At 38.0% G+C, this 17363-nt stretch overlaps 1 protein-coding gene across 5 annotated transcripts in view; it reads right to left on the minus strand.

The window, feature by feature from the left end:
* The window catches only part of LYST (lysosomal trafficking regulator), a 186678-nt gene that overhangs the window by 72259 nt on the left and 97056 nt on the right, over positions 1 to 17363 (minus strand). For all 5 annotated transcript variants that reach the window (XM_078077736.1, XM_078077737.1, XM_078077739.1 and 2 more), the window contains 8 exons: positions 14631 to 14829; positions 12256 to 12387; positions 9176 to 9806; positions 8345 to 8522; positions 6076 to 6245; positions 4365 to 4595; positions 2497 to 2663; positions 1703 to 1855 (listed from right to left, as the gene is read on the minus strand). In XM_078077736.1, coding sequence (XP_077933862.1) covers positions 1703 to 1855; positions 2497 to 2663; positions 4365 to 4595; positions 6076 to 6245; positions 8345 to 8522; positions 9176 to 9806; positions 12256 to 12387; positions 14631 to 14829 — 1861 coding nt within the window. The remainder of the gene's footprint in view (positions 1 to 1702; positions 1856 to 2496; positions 2664 to 4364; positions 4596 to 6075; positions 6246 to 8344; positions 8523 to 9175; positions 9807 to 12255; positions 12388 to 14630; positions 14830 to 17363) is intronic.

Genomic DNA, 17363 nt, shown 5'->3' on the forward strand with positions numbered 1-17363 from the left:
TAACAAAAGAGGATGAATTCCATCTAAGCAGTCACTGACTATATAAATATAAGGAATCCCGCAACGGAAAGGTGGTTCGAAAGTTGTCTTCTGGTATGTGGTTAGGTGAGCATGACTGCTAGACTCGATAAAAGGCAGAATTCTACCCGAGACCAGAGAGTTACTGGGACATCCAGTCAAGAGGAGAGACTGCGTTCGGATATTATATTAAGGAAGGCTGTACAGGGGCAATAAAGTTATGTGGATGTCTTAGAAGTTTTATTTACATAGCTTATATTTAGCATAATTGAAACATAATGCTGCAAAAAATGTATATTTAATAACTTTTCTCTACAGATGAGTTTCTCACATGGTTTTAAAATCTGGCATAGCACTGAACAAAATAAAGTTGTTTAACACAAGTAGAAGATAGATTTGGATTTAAAAGCCCTTATGATAGTAAGGGTGATTAAACTTCAAACAAATTACCAACTACTGTGTTTGGAGATACGTGTGTGTGTGTGTACACATATATGTCCACTATACATACACACATATGCACATGTATTTGTGCAGGTGCACGTGTAGATCCTGTGTGTGTGTGGGGAGGTGTTTAGGCCATCTTTCCAGATTATGTGTATAAAGGTCACAGCAGATTCTGTCGGAAAAATAAGGAAGTCTAACAATATGGACACTTATTTGGTGATCTATACTAATTCACAGGAAGCACTGAGGTGGCATGCATTCTAACCACATGTGAGACACCATCTTCTCCCCCTTCACTGCTCAACAGCCTCCTACCTGGAGCCCCCACTACCTTCCTTGCTCTCCTCCAACCCACTCGCAACACACAAACCGAAGTGGTCCTTACAAAATGAAAATCTGCTTATGTCATGACTTCCCAGCACGAAAAAATCTCAACTCCTTCACATGGCCTATGTGGTTACCTATGCACTGGCCCATGCTGCCCTGGACAGCCTCATCCGCATCGCGTTCCTCACTCTCTCCAGAGTATTCCACTCTGGCTAAATGACTTTCAGTTCTCTGAAGCTCAGCAGTTTCCTGTTGTGAAACCTCACGTAAGCCGTTCATTCTGCCTATTGCACTCCTTCTCTGACTCTACCTTGCTAGCTCCTCTCACCCTTTGTGTCTACACTGAAATTGTACTTCCTCAGAGACCTCTCTGACTTCTGATGGAAACCAGGTTGCCCTGTTAATAGTCTCTACTCCGATCCTCTGCATTTCTCTACTATTTTGTAATCTTTGTGAGGGCAGAATCTGTGTGTTTTCTTCATCCCTGTATCTTCAACATTTAAACTGTGCTTGGCACATAGTAGTTGCTCAAGAGATAACTGAATGAGAAAAGCACTGAAAGAAATCAGTAGAATGTTTTTTCAGGGAAAAAACCTTTCTCAAATTTTATAGTTTAACTTTTTTTTTAAGATTTATTTATTTATTTTAGAGAGAGAGAGAGTGAGAGCAGGGGAAGGGGAGGGTAGAGGAGAGGAGAGAATCTCAAGCAGACTCCCCGCTGATGTGGACCCTGAGATCATGACCTGAGCCAAAATCAGGAGTTGGATGCTTAACTGCCTGGGCCACCCAGGTGCCCCTATAGTTTAACTTTTGAAACTAAAAAATATTTTAAAAGTGTGAATGCATCAGAATATAGGAAAGTCAAGCCACCCTCAATTTATAACTATTAAAATATTATTTCAATACTCACCAGCAATGCTCTTCCGCTTCTGAAATACTGCATGATGGGGAGCAGAGGGTAACTGGAATGTATCTGCAAGGTTTTCAGAGTCATGATTTGCAGTGGTCCTTATAAATTCCATAGCAGCTTGGAGAACTCTAAACTGTAGTGCAACAGCCGTATCTAAAAACAGAAGATACTAGAATGTTTTCAAGCCATGTGGATGTTAATTTTTAAAATTGAGTTGATTTTTATTTTCATGCAACATCTAAACTGCCAATATATGTTTTATTAGATGTAAATTTTAAAATTTTGATCAACGTGGGTTTGATAGTACTAAACATTTTTAAACAGCCTTTAGAAGAAATTTTAAAGCAAATTTTGAAATAGTCATTATAAAAAATTCAGTGGAAAAATATCAGCTCACAAATTTATTTCATTTTATATCATTGTTTTAAAGAACAGGCTTTTTAACATATAAGGCAAAATTTACCAGAAATTCTCACATTTTTCTGTTTCATACTTATTTAGTATTTGCCATTAAAGAAAACTAATGGGCATTTTTATTCAACATAAGCCTTTTAATTCTATTTGGTAAGAAAAATCAGAGGCTTCTCTTAATGTATTGCCAGCTACTATTTATATCAAGGCATCACTTGTTTAAATTTTGCCACTTAAAAAGACTTTTTAAAGCTGATAGATATTATCACAAAATTAAGGATGAACCTTCAGTACAATAGTTTCCACAAGAAAGAGATTAGGTTCAAATAACATTTTTGGCTACTATATAATTCCCTCCCAAATCCGTAAAAACTAAATCTTACTTTGTGTCCTCTTGTTTTTGCTATTTTGAAGATACCCAAGCAGTACAATGAGGTCTTCAATAACTCTAAAATATTGTGAGCCTGAGGAACTGCAAGCATGAATTGTAACTGCTATGAAAAGTTGCTGTATATCACAAGCAAGCAATTTGTACTCATTCAAAGGAACGCTAAAGAAAAAGAACAAACAATTTAAGGCAAAGAGAACTGGATTAAATTCCCGTTCTTAAGGCATTCACTCATTCATTATTTACTCATGCTTACTCTATGGCAGGTCATTTGAACTGCATGCTAGAAACAGAGTAAGAAAACATGCTTTGACTCCTGTCAAACAGTTGACTGTTTTGCAGAGGACCAGATGAGTAAAGAGATAACTATAAACAGTAAGTGCTGGTAAGGGTGACAATAAACAGTAAGTGCTGGTAAGGGTAACAATAGAGATTAACAGAAGATTCCATGGGAACACATAGGTTCCTAGACTGCATGGAAGGTGAAGATTTAGGGGGTATGAACAGGACTGTTCTAGAAGGCTCCTCAGACAAGGTGAATTTGAATACATTACCTAGCCTCTCTGAATCTCACACCAAATTATAGTTATTTTAAGGACTAAAAGAGATAATAGACTTGAACACATATTAATCACTTATAAATACCTGTTAAATATGAATTAGTTACTTCTGTCCCCCAATTTTGAACCTTGATAATCTACCTCAGTATATGATATTAAGCCTGAATACTTCTCTCCGTTTATTTTTTTCCAAATCAAGCAAGAGTTAGAAATGGTAACTGTTTGGGGCCAATTAATAGAGTAGCATGTAAGCACATTCAGTAAGTACAATTTATTAAAAACAAACAAAACAAACCAACAACAAACTACTTTTAGAAGAAGCCTGTAGGCAACTCTTCCCAATAGATATGTTGTATTATAACCAAGACTAAGTGTTTTGAGGAAATAAAATATTTTGTATTTCTTTGTATTTCTCACATGCCTAGTACACAAATTCTAAATTTAATAGGTATCCAGTAATAATTGAACTGAACTCAGTAAAAGGAGTCTCTCTTGCTCGTAGAACTTCCCTGGCCTAAAGAACTGCCAACTATGTATTCTGACTTCTCTTAAAAAATATAGATAATATTTAATGCTTTAATGTGCAGTAGGATGATGCTACTGGAGATTTATATTTTAACACTATGCTAATAAAAATATTATGCTGTACATCATAAACGCAGACACCAAAGGCACAAAATCCAAGTAAAAATATAATCTCACACATTTTGTAAAGCTGTTAATCAATTTGGTAGGCAGCCATTTACCAATATACTTCTGGAAACGGGAAATTCATTTACAGTAGTAGAAAGAAGGAGAGTATCAGAAGTTTAAAACATAGGCGTTTGAAGTGAGACAGGTTCAGTTTCAAGCCCTGTGCTATTTACTAGCTGGATGATCTTCAACAAGTCACTCTCTCTCTCCAATCCTCAATTTCCTATTCCTCGTGGGGATAATAATTTTTATAAGGTCACAATAGAAGCTTGGTAAATGTATTTGAGGACAGTTGAATTTATTCAACTTGTCTTCAGGTTCTAAATACTTAAAAGTAGGTCATATAAACATTTTTTTTTATTATGTTATGTTAGTCACCGTACAGTACATCATTAGTAAACATCTTTTTAAGTAAGCTTGTTGAAAATGATGGAAAATATTCTCCCCTCCAAATTCAATTTAATTTAATTAATTTAATCAGTTTGGTAGGAAAGATAGTCTTTAAAAGTGTTTTGAAAAATCAGATGCTCTAATGTACCTATTACTAAAGTTTTCCCTTTCTAAAGTATTTATCAGATGGTGCCATTTTAAATAATGATTTAAAACTTACTTTTTTTCTAATCCATTCAGGGCTGCTACTGTATTACATAACACGTACAGTAGACCATTATCCAGCAACATATCTGCTACCTTGGAACAAGAATTTAATATCTGGAGAAGAAGTAAGAGAGCACTATGCAAAAGCATGTTGTCATATAGAGATGTCTCTATTAGTCCCAGAATAGGAATGACAGACCATTTCTGAAAAATTCCCATGTTTTTCACATCTTCCAGGTCAAATCTGTAATGAAAAAGACACAGTTAAGAGCACATTAGAAGCAATTAACCACCAAATAAGGAAAAATGATTACAATATGGGTTGTTTTGCTAACTAGATTTTGAAGCTATAAAAAATAAATTTGGGGAGCAAGGAATCTCAACCTTTAAGATATAGACCCCGCCTCCAGTAAAATAAAAGTATTGTTAGAAGTCTGTCCCAAGGTAAATATACAAACATTCCAATGAAACATGTATACAATTTCATGGTTTTAACTGACTTGCTTTAATTTGTCCATAGGCCCCTTAGGTGTCCAAAGGACTCGTGCTTTAGGGGTCTATATAACAAGTGCACAGGAAGATATTATAAATTTATTATTAATAAAGTAATTAACAATAAATTATAATTATAATAGTATAATCATTAACATGTAACACACAACATATATAATTTGTATGATTATATGCTGTTACTATTACATAACATATAATAATAATAATAGTATTTGAGAGACCTTGAACTAGTAAAAAGAGGTCTAATGAAAGGAATGAGTTCTTGTCCCAATACTATATGCCTCTGTGATAGAAGGAAATTATTTAAGTGTTTTGTACCTTATTTTCCTTATCTGTCAAATACGTGTGGAGACACCTGCCCTACTTTCTTCTCAAGGCTGTTGTGAGAATCAAAGGAGATACTACAGAATTGCTTGGAAAAAGCTAAAAGCTGTATGCAAATGAAAGTGCTTTTGTCACTACTGCGATTAATAAGTAAATTCTTCAAGGTCTGAATTGGTCTACTTAATAAGCAGAAGACACTTAATAATGATGATGAGAGGGGCGCCTGGGTGGCTCAGTCTGTTAAACATCTGCCTTCGGCTCAGGTCACGACCCCAGGGGTCCTGGGATTGAGCCCCACATTGGGCCCCCGCTAAGCGGGGAGCCTGCTTCTCCCTCTCCTCCCTGCTCATGCTCTCTCGCGCGCACTCTCTCTCTCCCAAATAAATAAATAAAATCTTAAAAAAAAAAACAATGATGATGAGACACACATTTCTCACTACGCTAACACAGAGAGCGGTAACAGTTTCACTTTTTGGCCAAACCAGGAATTCCAGCTGATGGATGTGCTCTTCTCCCAGAAAACCTGGAGGCTGAGGGGAGTGGGAAGCTTCTCTATGGATCACTCATGTGATCTGCTGCTGGGCAAAGATGAGCCACCTTCTTTTCAGCTACCCTTCTCATGTTAACACTGTGTGCCAAATCTTAACTGGTCACCTTCTTTCCTTTGATGAAGAATTTGTGTCTAGTTTCTAACTAATGAATGAAATACAAAGGAAGAAGTTAGAAACAAAATCATATGGAAAATAATAAACTGATTTACCTGGAAAATGACTTTTAGAGGGTTTTTTTCTAAAAATGACCAAATAATTTTATTAAGAGTCAGCTTAATAAATTTTATTTTTAAGACAAAAGATCCCCGATTATGGTGGAGGAAAGAACACACTTACTCTTCATCAAGACCAATACGTCGACCAAAGAACATTTCAATGAAGCATTCTAACAATTCCTGTGTTCCCCGGTGAAGATACAACTGGTTGGCTAGCAAGGAAAAGCCACGGTTCTTTAGGAATTTATCTTTTTGTTCTTTAGATGCTCTATTAAAATAGGCATCTAATAGCTAAGAAAAAAAATTAAGACAATTTACATAATGCATTAAAATTTTATAGGATGTACAGAAATCAGGCAAATACTTGTAAGTTACCATTTACTTTCATATGTATAGAACGTAGAAAGCTCAAAAAAATGCCATCTCCATAGCAAAACAAAAATAATCTTTGTTTCTGACTACTTTGGAATGCTAATGATGACTTTATCTTGGCGATCTTAATACTTTTGCTATGGGGAGACTAACTTTTTTAGCTAAGCATGGACACCTAGTAGACTGGTAGCTCACTCAAGTATAAGTACTATATTTGTGCTTTATTCTGAAGGAAAAAAAAATAGTCAACACTGTACTATCCTCTCCCTGTAAATATGTGTGTGTGTGTGTGTGTGTGTGTATGTGTATCTACTAGACTTCATTTCTAGACTTCCTGACAGATTATTTATCCTGAGCACAGGCCTGAATTTCCACCCTTCCCTGGCATCTTAAATGCAACACGTGTAAAACCCAATTAATTATTTTCCTTCCAAAATCAATCTTTCGTGGTTCCAATCTTAGAGCACACAGTAGCACCACCTTCCTAGATTTCACAGTTAATCTCACTTTTGGCTTTTCCAGCCCTGCTTGCCCACGTGTAATTATGAAGGTCTCTCCCCTTCATTCCAACGAATGTCTCTGAAATCTGCGTGTCCTTCGACTTCCCATTTCCCCAGATCAGGAACTCATCATTTCTGCCCCGGACTACTGTGCTAGCCTGCTAAACAGAATACTTCCACCTCTCCTCCCCTGCAATCACTCCCTCACAGTGCTGATAGATGATTCTTCCCCAAACACTCATCTATTTACTGACCTACTTAAAAACTTTCCAAGTTTACAGCATGATACCAAATGTACCTTTTGCATGACTCCTTCCCTGGTTCCCCCATCAGAATTAATTGCTTTTCCTATGCTCCCACTCTTCTTTATTAATATTGCCACTGAAGCACCCATCACAAGAAGTCTTTACATTTTATTTAGTTGGGTAGATGTCTTTCTCCCTCACTAGACTATAAACACCTGGAATGTGGAAATCACTCTACTTTATATCCCACATAGCAACTAGCCCAGTGTTTTGCACATGGGATGGAAGCTCAATAAATACTGGGTTGAATTGCAAGTGCTTAAAAAACATCCTACTTAAGACAAACTAAAGAAAATGAGAATCTCTAAAAGACCATTTCAATATTGGGTTGTTTCCTAATGGAAACCAATCATATCAAACGTTTATTCATTGGACACTATGCTTAGAACCTAGTGTACACCAGACACACGATGCCCATCCTCATGGAGCTGATATGTCAGTGTGGGAGAGTGAGAGAACAAGCACACAGATAGAATAAAAAGATAATTCCAAGACATAGCTGGGATGCTAGAATAAATGAGGAGTCAGACACTAGAGGGAAGCTATTCTGAAAGGTGATCGGGTCTCTGAAAAGGTGACAGCTGAGCTAAAACTTGAAGTAAATGTTTAAGATTTGATACTACACTGCAGGCAAGATTTCCAATGAACTATGTGTTCCTTGTAGTTGGTAGACTTAAAAAACATATGGGTATGAATCGATATATGGAGGAGAGCTTAAAATTGCATGATAATACATATAAAAAATGACTAAGAAGTAACAAACTACAGTTGACCCATGAATGACCCCCCACAGTTGAAAATCTGCATATGACTTCTGACTCCCCCAACGTTAACTACTAATAGCCTCTTGTTGACTGGGAGCCTTACTAAGAATATAAACAGTCGATGAACACATAGTCTGTATGTTCTACGTATTCTATACTGTATTCTTACAATAAAGTAAGCTTGAGAAAAGAAAGTGTGATTAAGAAAATCATAAGGAGGAAAAAATATATTTACAGTACTCTATTATATTTATAAAAAAAAATCTGCATGTATAAGTGGACCCATGCAGTTCAAACCCATGTTGTTCAAGGGTCAGCTGTATATTGGTTCATTATTCCTTAGAATAAAATAAAGCTTTAGGTCTACTTTAACACATATATTCAAATTTTAAACTATACGTATGTTTATTTTTCTGAATTAAAACAACACATCTAGAGTTTATCCTTACTTTAATAACTCCTTGTTGTATAGCAGGTGATGGGTGGTTAACGAGGACTAACAGTGTATCTGCCTGAATGAGCTTGTCCATCACATCTTGAAGCATAACATCGGGCAGGATGAGAAGAACTCCACTTAAGAGCTCGTATAATCCACAGCATATAGGTACCAAACAGTCTTCCGTTACACTAAAACAGAGACCCCAAAAGTCTTACTGACACAATTATCAGGAAGACAAGTACATAATGATTACCTTAAAGCACTGTAGGGAGTAGTAATAATTTTAATCTGTAAAACAAAGGTTCATAAAATGTTTAACTGAGACTAACAAATGTGCCATCACTTTTTTTCACTTTATTCATCAGCGATATAGTTTAGGCACACAGTCTATTAAACACCATTCTATTCCACAGCTATGATGTGCAATAGGGTGGTGGGCATTAGCCACCTTTCAAGCATTCAACAGGCATATGTGGCCAGTGTCCACTGTACTTCACGGCACAGGCAAAACATTCCCATCACCACAGAAACTCTCGTGGGATGTTGCTACTTGCTACTGTAAATCTTATAGCTTCCCCGAAGAGTTTTTCTCTAATAACTGTAAGAATTAAATAGACCACAAGGCATTTTTTTCTTTAGTAACTATTTATGGTTTGGCCTTGGGTAAAATATAGAATTCAATACTATCTAGCATTCAAATAAAGAGAAAGGTACCTTTCTGTTTGTTATTATTATATATGTTGTAGATGAGAAGTGACATAATGAAGACATTTCTAGAAGGGTAGAGATTCTTCCAAGAATAGGAAGACAAAGAGGGGGGCCTGCAAAACCATGCGAGTACCTGTGAGTACTTGCAGTTCGGCTGGAGTTTGGCTCATAACCCAGAGAAAAGGCAAAGTTCTCCCACTCATCGGTGGTGTTCCTATCAACAAGACTCGGCCAACGTCCAACGGCTGCGGATCCATTCTGGGAAGGAAAAGCTAGCCCGAGGCTTGCACTAGTGCTGTGGCTGTGCTGGAATGAGGCCAGTCCCTTTAGGTAATCAGGTCGGCGTGGGCAGGACTCGTCCCCAGGACTGTCATCATCTAATCTGGGTTCTGCTGCCAATTCTTTATGATCAACTTTGACCGCCGGAAATCCCAATGTTCCTTTTGGGACACCATTGACAGAGGCGCGGGCTGAAAGGGCAGCTTCCATTTCATACGCAGCTTTTGCAGACTCAAAGCTACTGACAAACGCATCCTCTTTACCTTTTTTCAGGGTCTCGGAACTCACCAGAGAATTCAGTTTCTCTGCTTGGGAAGCAACATAATTATCTGCAATATTTTGTAACTTGTCAATACTATAACCCAAACTTCTAGTCAGTTTTTGCGGTTGCGTTCGAGGTGAAACAGTAGGAAATGCTGGTAGGCTTCTAGAACGCAGCATGTTGGTGGTCATCCGTTGTGGGATAATATTGCAGGAATTGTTTCCTGGTGAGAGTAGAAAGAAAAATACTCTTTAAAAATCTATGAAGTGGGACCACCTGTTTTCTGCACTATCAGTCACAACCACAGCAATGACCCATTTATCTAACAATGTTAAAAGAATCCACATAGGGTAATGTTCCTAGTAACTAGTGCTTAAAATTCTTAAGTGCTCAAACTATTTTTCCTTTTAACTATTTTTTATTAAAAGCTTCCAAAAATGTATGTCTTTTCCTGTCTCCTTAACAAAATACAGTGTTGACTGAATGATTCAAAGTCATTAGGATTAATGGCTCTACTGTAGTGAAATTAAGTGAATTAAGTGAAAATTTACTTCAGGCTAGCACTCACTAGGATATAGTTTGATGTAGTGGAAAAGTGTGGGCTTCTCAACAATATATAACTGCATTCAAGTGATGGTTCTTTTTTTTTTTTTAAGATTTTATTTATTTGAGAGAGAGAGAGAGCACGCACCAGCATGGGGGAAGGGAGAGGGGCAGAGGGAGAGGGAGAAGCAGACTCCCCACTGAGCAGGGAGCCCAATGCGGGGCCAGATCTCAGGACCCTGGAATCATGACCTGAGCCGAAGGCAGATGCTTCATCGACTGAGCCACCCAGGCGCCCTCATGTGATAGTCCTGTTAGTTAGGCGGCCTTAATTAATCATTTAATTATTTGAGTGTTAGTTTCTGTAAATGTAAAAGGAGGATTCAGAGTATCTACTTTGCAAGGCTGCTTTAAGGATTAAGTGAGATCATATTTGTGATGCTCCCAGGATAGTGTCTAGCATATAATAGGTGCTCAATAAACAGTAGTAATACTCATACTTGTTGTTATAATTACTAGACTAAATGGCCCTAGACTGTTCTGTCTCTCGTCCATTTCTGTGGTTACTTCTTGATGCTATTAGTGAGAAGCAATAGTTTTTTGACTTCCTATTATAGCTGTCCGTTTGCTGCTTTTAATACTCCTTACATAAGGAGAAATCACCGTCATTCTAAGTGCACGGGATAAAGTGAATGCTGTTCAAGGTGTGGTTTGTGCGCCAGCAGCATGGAGATCAGCAAACATTACCTGGGTGACTGTTACAAATGCACATTCTCAGGCACCACCCTGGACCTACTGAATCGGAATATATGAGGGAGGGGCCCAAAGATCTGTGTTTTAACAAGCTCTCCAGGTGCTTTCTTTTGCCTGCTAAAACTTGAGAACACTGATGTTCTGGATAGTAAATAGGCACTGGACGAACTGTTTTAGAGCACAGGCTTTTTGGCAATAATAGCTCCGTAGCTCAGAAGTTTTTCCTAGTTATTTCTGCATTTTGGCTGGAGGGCTAAGGCTGCTGAAAGATTCTGTTCAAAAGACCTGGAAAAAAGGGGGGAATGATTGTATTTGAAAATGTTTGCAGTGATGTACAATGATGTTAAGGATAGACATTTCCTATAAAATTCCAAATAAAACCAATTAAAACACATCCCTCTTCTCTGGAAGACAGCAGCTGTCAGGAAAGGAAAAGAAGCACAGCCAGTTCACAACTAGGAGACATGTTCCTATTGTTTCTCTATAAAAAGTAGAGATGAGGTAGTTGTTAAGTTAGGAAGACAGAAAAGTACTGTAAGCTTAAAGATTGTTATGGAAATAGAAAAGGGAATTGATTTTGAACATACTGAAGAATGACAGAGCAGCATTAAAAGGCCAGCTACAGTCGGAGACCCTTGTAAAGACAGGAATTCTCTTCAGCAGCTTCCAGCAGCGTGAGGATAGTTATACTGAGGCAAGGTTGGGGTTTCTCAGGTCAAGAACGCCAAAGGCAAGGGGACGAGGAAGCTGAAGGCCGTGTCAAGAAAGTAACTGGCTACTGGGATCTAGGCCGGACGGGGAAACAGGCAGAAGGGAACATGGGAGGTGACAAAGGAACCAGAAAGACAGGAGGTTGTTATCAGAGAGTGGGATACTGGAGTGTCAGAGCTGGGGAGTCTTCTTGATGATGATGAAGTCCATGTATACTGGTAGATAAAGTAGAAGGAAAGGTCCTCAGAGTCCAAGAATGAGAAGCTGGAGTACAGGATGGTCATTGTCTAGAATGACGTTTAGGTAGAAAGGAGAGAGTAAGCCAAACAAAGATTTTGAAGAAAATGGGAAAATAAATCAGAAACTTAATGAAAGACAAATCACTGTGATAACAGGGGACAGAGAATTCCAGAGCAAGACAGCATGCACCTCTTCTGTTCCCTAATTCTCTGGAGTGTCTCTTGTTATATTGAGTGTGAGCTGCTGATCCCAGAAAGTAATGAAATGCATTCCTTAAATATATTCTGTAATTTTGTTTTAACCTTCCATTTATTTGATCTGAATATCACGTATATCATACTGCGAAAACATGTACAATTTATTTATCTGCTAATATTCAGAACTATATCAGGAAGGGTTACACTTTCATTATTGTTTATGTTTACCTTCAGGCGGTGAAGCAGTAAAACCAGATGGGCTTATTACCATAAATCCAGGGCTAGGAACAGACTTTCCTCCACTGCTGGAATGTCTCAGGTATATGATTGACTGGACTTTCTCCTGAAAGATCTTGCCATCTAGAATCAAAAAAAATCTTGAGACAGTAAAATTTTTTTAAAAGGATAAAACGAAAATATAATTTCAAAAGCAAATCATTAAATATAAATTTTTATGAAAAGACATTCAAAGTGAAAAAATATGGCATGTTTTATACTAATGCACATTTGCTATGCAAGTACACGCTATTATTTCTCAGATGTAGATTTTTTTTTTACTGTTACTTGCCACGTTAACTTTTATTTTCTTTGAATTGCAACTATACTTACATTTATTTCTATATTTGAACAGCTAACTGTTCACTTCACTCTTTGAGGAAAGGACTCTGTCCTATATTTTTATATAACTCCTTCAATGTCCAATATGACTCCAAACTTCAGCTTAATCGTCCTTTCTGAGCTTCAGACTTGTAAATTCAATGGCTCGATTTCTTAAATGCACCATAAATGCTACAAATCTAAATCTGAATCCTCTTTCTGCCCTAAATTCAGTCCTTCTGTTTTGTTCTCTGGTTCCTTTGGCAGAAGCACCCATTTCCTAAATAAAAATCAGGATTCACCCTTGACCACTACCTTTCCTTTATCCACGTGAAGTCAGTTTCCAGGTTCTGCTGACTTGACTTTGCTTCTTGAACTCCTCTTGTCCCAAGCACAGTGCTATAATGTGGGCGCTTCTTATCTCTCACCTGGAGGCCTGTCACAGACTTCTAAACGGTATCTGCGATGGACATCTGGTCACCCTCAAATCCTCATAGCTTTCAGAATTCTATCAAATGTCAGCCCCTGCTAAGAACCTTCCAGTAGCTCTCTGTTGCCTCCTTAACACTATGGATAAAGTCCAAACTTCTTGTCTACGAGAATCTCCGTGATCTGCCTCCAGACCCCTTCCAGCCTTCTTTCTGCCAGGACAGTTCCATACACCTATTTCTCACAGCTCCCAATCAAGCTGTTTGCTTTGTTTGGAAGCCCCTTCCCTTCAACTCCTCCCCAGCCTTTAAGCGGGCATCACCTCCTCCAGGAAACACCTCCTCACCGGGCTCTATGCTTCCAGAAAACAAAATATTTCTATCACTGTGCTTTCCACATGATGTCATTACCTGTTTATGTCTCTTTCCCCTCAACTAGGCTGTAAGCTTCGTATAGGAGTGGACTACATTTTACTCATCTTTGCAACTACCCTGTTTCTAGAATCTTGACAGTACTTTATTCACTAAATGTGTGCTGAACCAAACACAAAGTCATGCTGTCTGTTTTCATTTGGATTTTTACAGCTGTTGAATCATTTTATTCATTTATTACATTCCTAAATGCCTGTTTTACAACCAGCTTTCCTCTCTAAATTTACTATCTAGTTTTCTCATAGGTACATTCTTGCTTGCTTTCTTACCACATTACATTTTCCTGGTTCTTTTAAAACCCTAGTTATTCCATCTTTCTCTTATACTAATTACTCTTTCTTTAGTTCTATCCTTTGCTTCCTTTTTCCTTCATTCTCTCTCTATACTTTTCTTCACTGGTCTCATCTAGTCTCAGAGCTTCAACTTACTTCTATGTGGGTAGTTTCTCTTTCCTGAATTTTATTGCAGTAATGTAATTCCATCATATTTCTTTGCTCAAAACAAACAAAACAACAAAACAAAACCCTTCAGTGACCACTAAATAGAATATAAGTTCAAATTCTCTGGCCTCACATTCAAGGACCCATTTAATATGATCTTAGGGGGGAAAATAAATAAGTGACGGTCCCAAACTATATTTACGGTATTGTTTCTCACTGATCCTTTATAGATCCCTATACTTGGGTAAAATTCATTATTCTTTATTTTCTCTATTTTTTTTCTCCCTTTAAGTCATTTTCTTTACCTGGAAACCTCTCAAATTCTACCTAAATTCTTCAACGCCCATGTCAGATATAGAATCTATTAAATCTTCTTTCTCCACAGCTGTCTGATGAGACCCTCACTCCTCTAAAATCTAATCAGTCCTTCTTTTGAATCTATTAGGTACTTAGCAGATATTGTTTCTTACTATAGTTATTAGAGTGTTTGTCCCCTCTCCCCTCCTGGCAGTGAAGCTCTCTGAAGGCAGAGACCGTGTCTGGCCCATTCTACAGCCCTTTGCCCTGTCCCAATCCCCGTGTGTGATTAGGGCAGTTTCCAGCACAGAGAAGCCAGTCCATGAATATCAAACAAATGTGGATCGAGTGGGAAGAAAAATACTGAAAACTGAGATAGCCAAAATCTAACAAAAATGATTATACCTACCTATGTGCAAAGAAAAGTAGAAGTTTGTGGGGTTGTGACAAACATAAGTATTAGTAGGAGGGTGAACGGCTAAAAGGAAATTGAAGATAACTGTCAATAATTCCAAATCGGGAGGAGATCCAAGGACTTCCGCTATAATTTTCACAAATGATCTACAAACCTCGCGGGGCATGGAAGTAAGCTGCCCCTCTTTGTGTTCCTGAAAAAATAAAAAAACTCTCTTTAGATTTAAAGAGAACTGTCAACTTAACTAACATTTTTCATTTAAGCAACAGATTCCATTTAAGACAGAATTGTGTTGGTTTACTACCCTAGTCTGACCATATTTACCATTAAACTGAGTTGCTACTTCTCAATTCAAGCAATCTTGCCATTAAAAATTCATTACAACCAATGGCAACTTACTTCTAGCCCATTTATTTTAATTAACAAGGCAAAGTTATATTGTGGCACACACAAGCCTGGCTCAGAAGCCAAACCACCTAGCTGTGCACTCTGGTTTCCCCACTCACTAGCTGGGTGATTTGGGGGCATATTTAATATCTCCATGCCTCAGTTTATCTATAATATGGGAATGATCATGTTACTTCATAGGGTTGTCATAAGGATTAAATGACACAGACTCTTGGAAGAGCACCTCACATATAGGAAGCCCCATGTAAGGAGACCTGGGAGAATGCCAAGCAATTACTAAACATAAAGACAGGTATAAATAAATTATTTATACTTTCCAACTCCACCCCCCAATAGGTAGCAGTTGGCCTCTAGATCAACCCCGAGGGAGTTAAACTTCCTCATCTTCCCTCTCCCTGTACATGTGATGTGATACATCTGAAAAATGATACATCTCTACACCCACTTTTCTTCATTTACTCTTGTGGAATTGCTACATCAGTGTTACTTCTGCCATAGCCATCTGCCTTTTTTCAGAATCGTGTCCCTGGTGCCTTCCCCCTTCCTGGTCGCCACCCCAGCCGTTCATTCCCAAGTCCATCCCAGGCCATGTTTCCTCAGTCTTGTCCTTTCCACTGACCCCTTACAAATAGCCACTGGTATCCTACTTCATTAAAAAAAAAAAAAAATCCCCTGGGGCACCTGCGTGGCTCAGTTAGTTAAGTGTCTCACTCTTGACTTTGGCTCAGGTCACGATCTCAGGTCAGATCAAGCCCCACGTCGGGGCTCCGTGCTGGGCATGGAGCCTGCTTCAGACTCTCTCTCTCTCTCTCAAAAAAAAAAAAAGATTCTTTCTCTCCTTCTGACCCTCCCCCTACTCTCTTTTTCCAAAAAAAAAAAAAAAATTCCCTTAACTTGAATTTTGGGAACCTTTTGTTAACTTTCTGTTTCTCTCTTCTTTCGCTGCTAGACCTTTTAATCATTATTTATTTTCACTATCTCCAATGAATCCACCACACGTGCTGCCTAAAATGCCCGAAACCTGGTTCCTGCCTTCTTCATTCCTTAATGATTCTTGCGAGTCATTAAAGAATTTCTGTCAGTGGCCCTTTACCTGTCCACATTTTCTTTGAACTTTCCACATTATTTGGCTCTGGAGACCACCTTTTTCTTTCCCCCTCTGCCCACCCTGGGCTTTCACTTCACTGTTTCCTGGTTCTTCCCTTAGCTCTTTGACTACTCTTTCTACATCTTTCAACAGTTTCTTTTTCCTGTTTCACACCTGAAAATGGGTATTTCCGGAGGTGCAAGCCACAGCCCTCTACGATCCTTTCACTACACTGTTTGTCTTGTAGTGTTTATCTGTCCCCGTGGCTTCAGTGCAGACAGTCCCCCATCTGTCCCTCTCATCCATGTCCCCAGTTCCAATCTTGCACATCTAAGTGTCCACTGGTCATGGCCACTGAACGCCCCACTGTAATCTCAGATGCAGAATGGATAAGCTACAAAACTTGTGTGTACAATTCCTTCTTTCATGATGCTATCATCCTTGTAGTCTCCCAGGTGGAAATTTTGCATCATATATTTCATTTCTCCTATAGCTCCTATTTAGACAGAACCAAGCCCTATTAATTCCCTTTACAATCTCCTTCATATTTGCTCCCTACTTTTACACTCCTGCTTTCATCACCTGAGTTCAGGTTTTTACACTGTACTCATGAACTAATGAAATGGCCCCACATCCAATATACTACCAATTTATCAATCTTTCTTAAATACTCTGAGATACCATAAAGACAATAATTAAGTTCATTTCTTTATATACTTCCCACAATACCTAACATAAAACAATTCTTAATAACTAACTGTTATTTTGATAATGGGCTCTTTGAATGAAGAAGGATGAAGAAATATACTTTTCAGGAAAAGGAATTGGTACCTCGATTTTTCTAGCATTTTTATAAATATATGGAAATGAGAATATATATATATATATATATATATCCTAGTTTACAAGTGTTACTTTTCTGACATGGAAAGACTGAATGAGAACTTCACACTGTCTTGTGAACTCTTTGAAAATTAGTCAGCAAGTTTCAAAGTGGATATACAAAGAAAACTGATTTAGAGAAAAATTGCTGTATAAATGTTACATAAACTATTCAGCAAGCAAGCAGTGAGCCTCTGAGCATACTGTATTGTATTCCTGAAGACAGCAGTCTAATTTACCACAGGGCCAAAGAAAGGCAATAAAATGTTTTTGTTTTTGTTTTTTTAGAATTCATTCATTCAACAAATATTTATTGGGTGTCTGTATGTGCCAGGTACTGGAGTTACAGT

The sequence above is a fragment of the Halichoerus grypus genome, chromosome 7, assembly GCF_964656455.1.
Source record: "Halichoerus grypus chromosome 7, mHalGry1.hap1.1, whole genome shotgun sequence".
NCBI lineage: Eukaryota > Metazoa > Chordata > Mammalia > Carnivora > Phocidae > Halichoerus > Halichoerus grypus.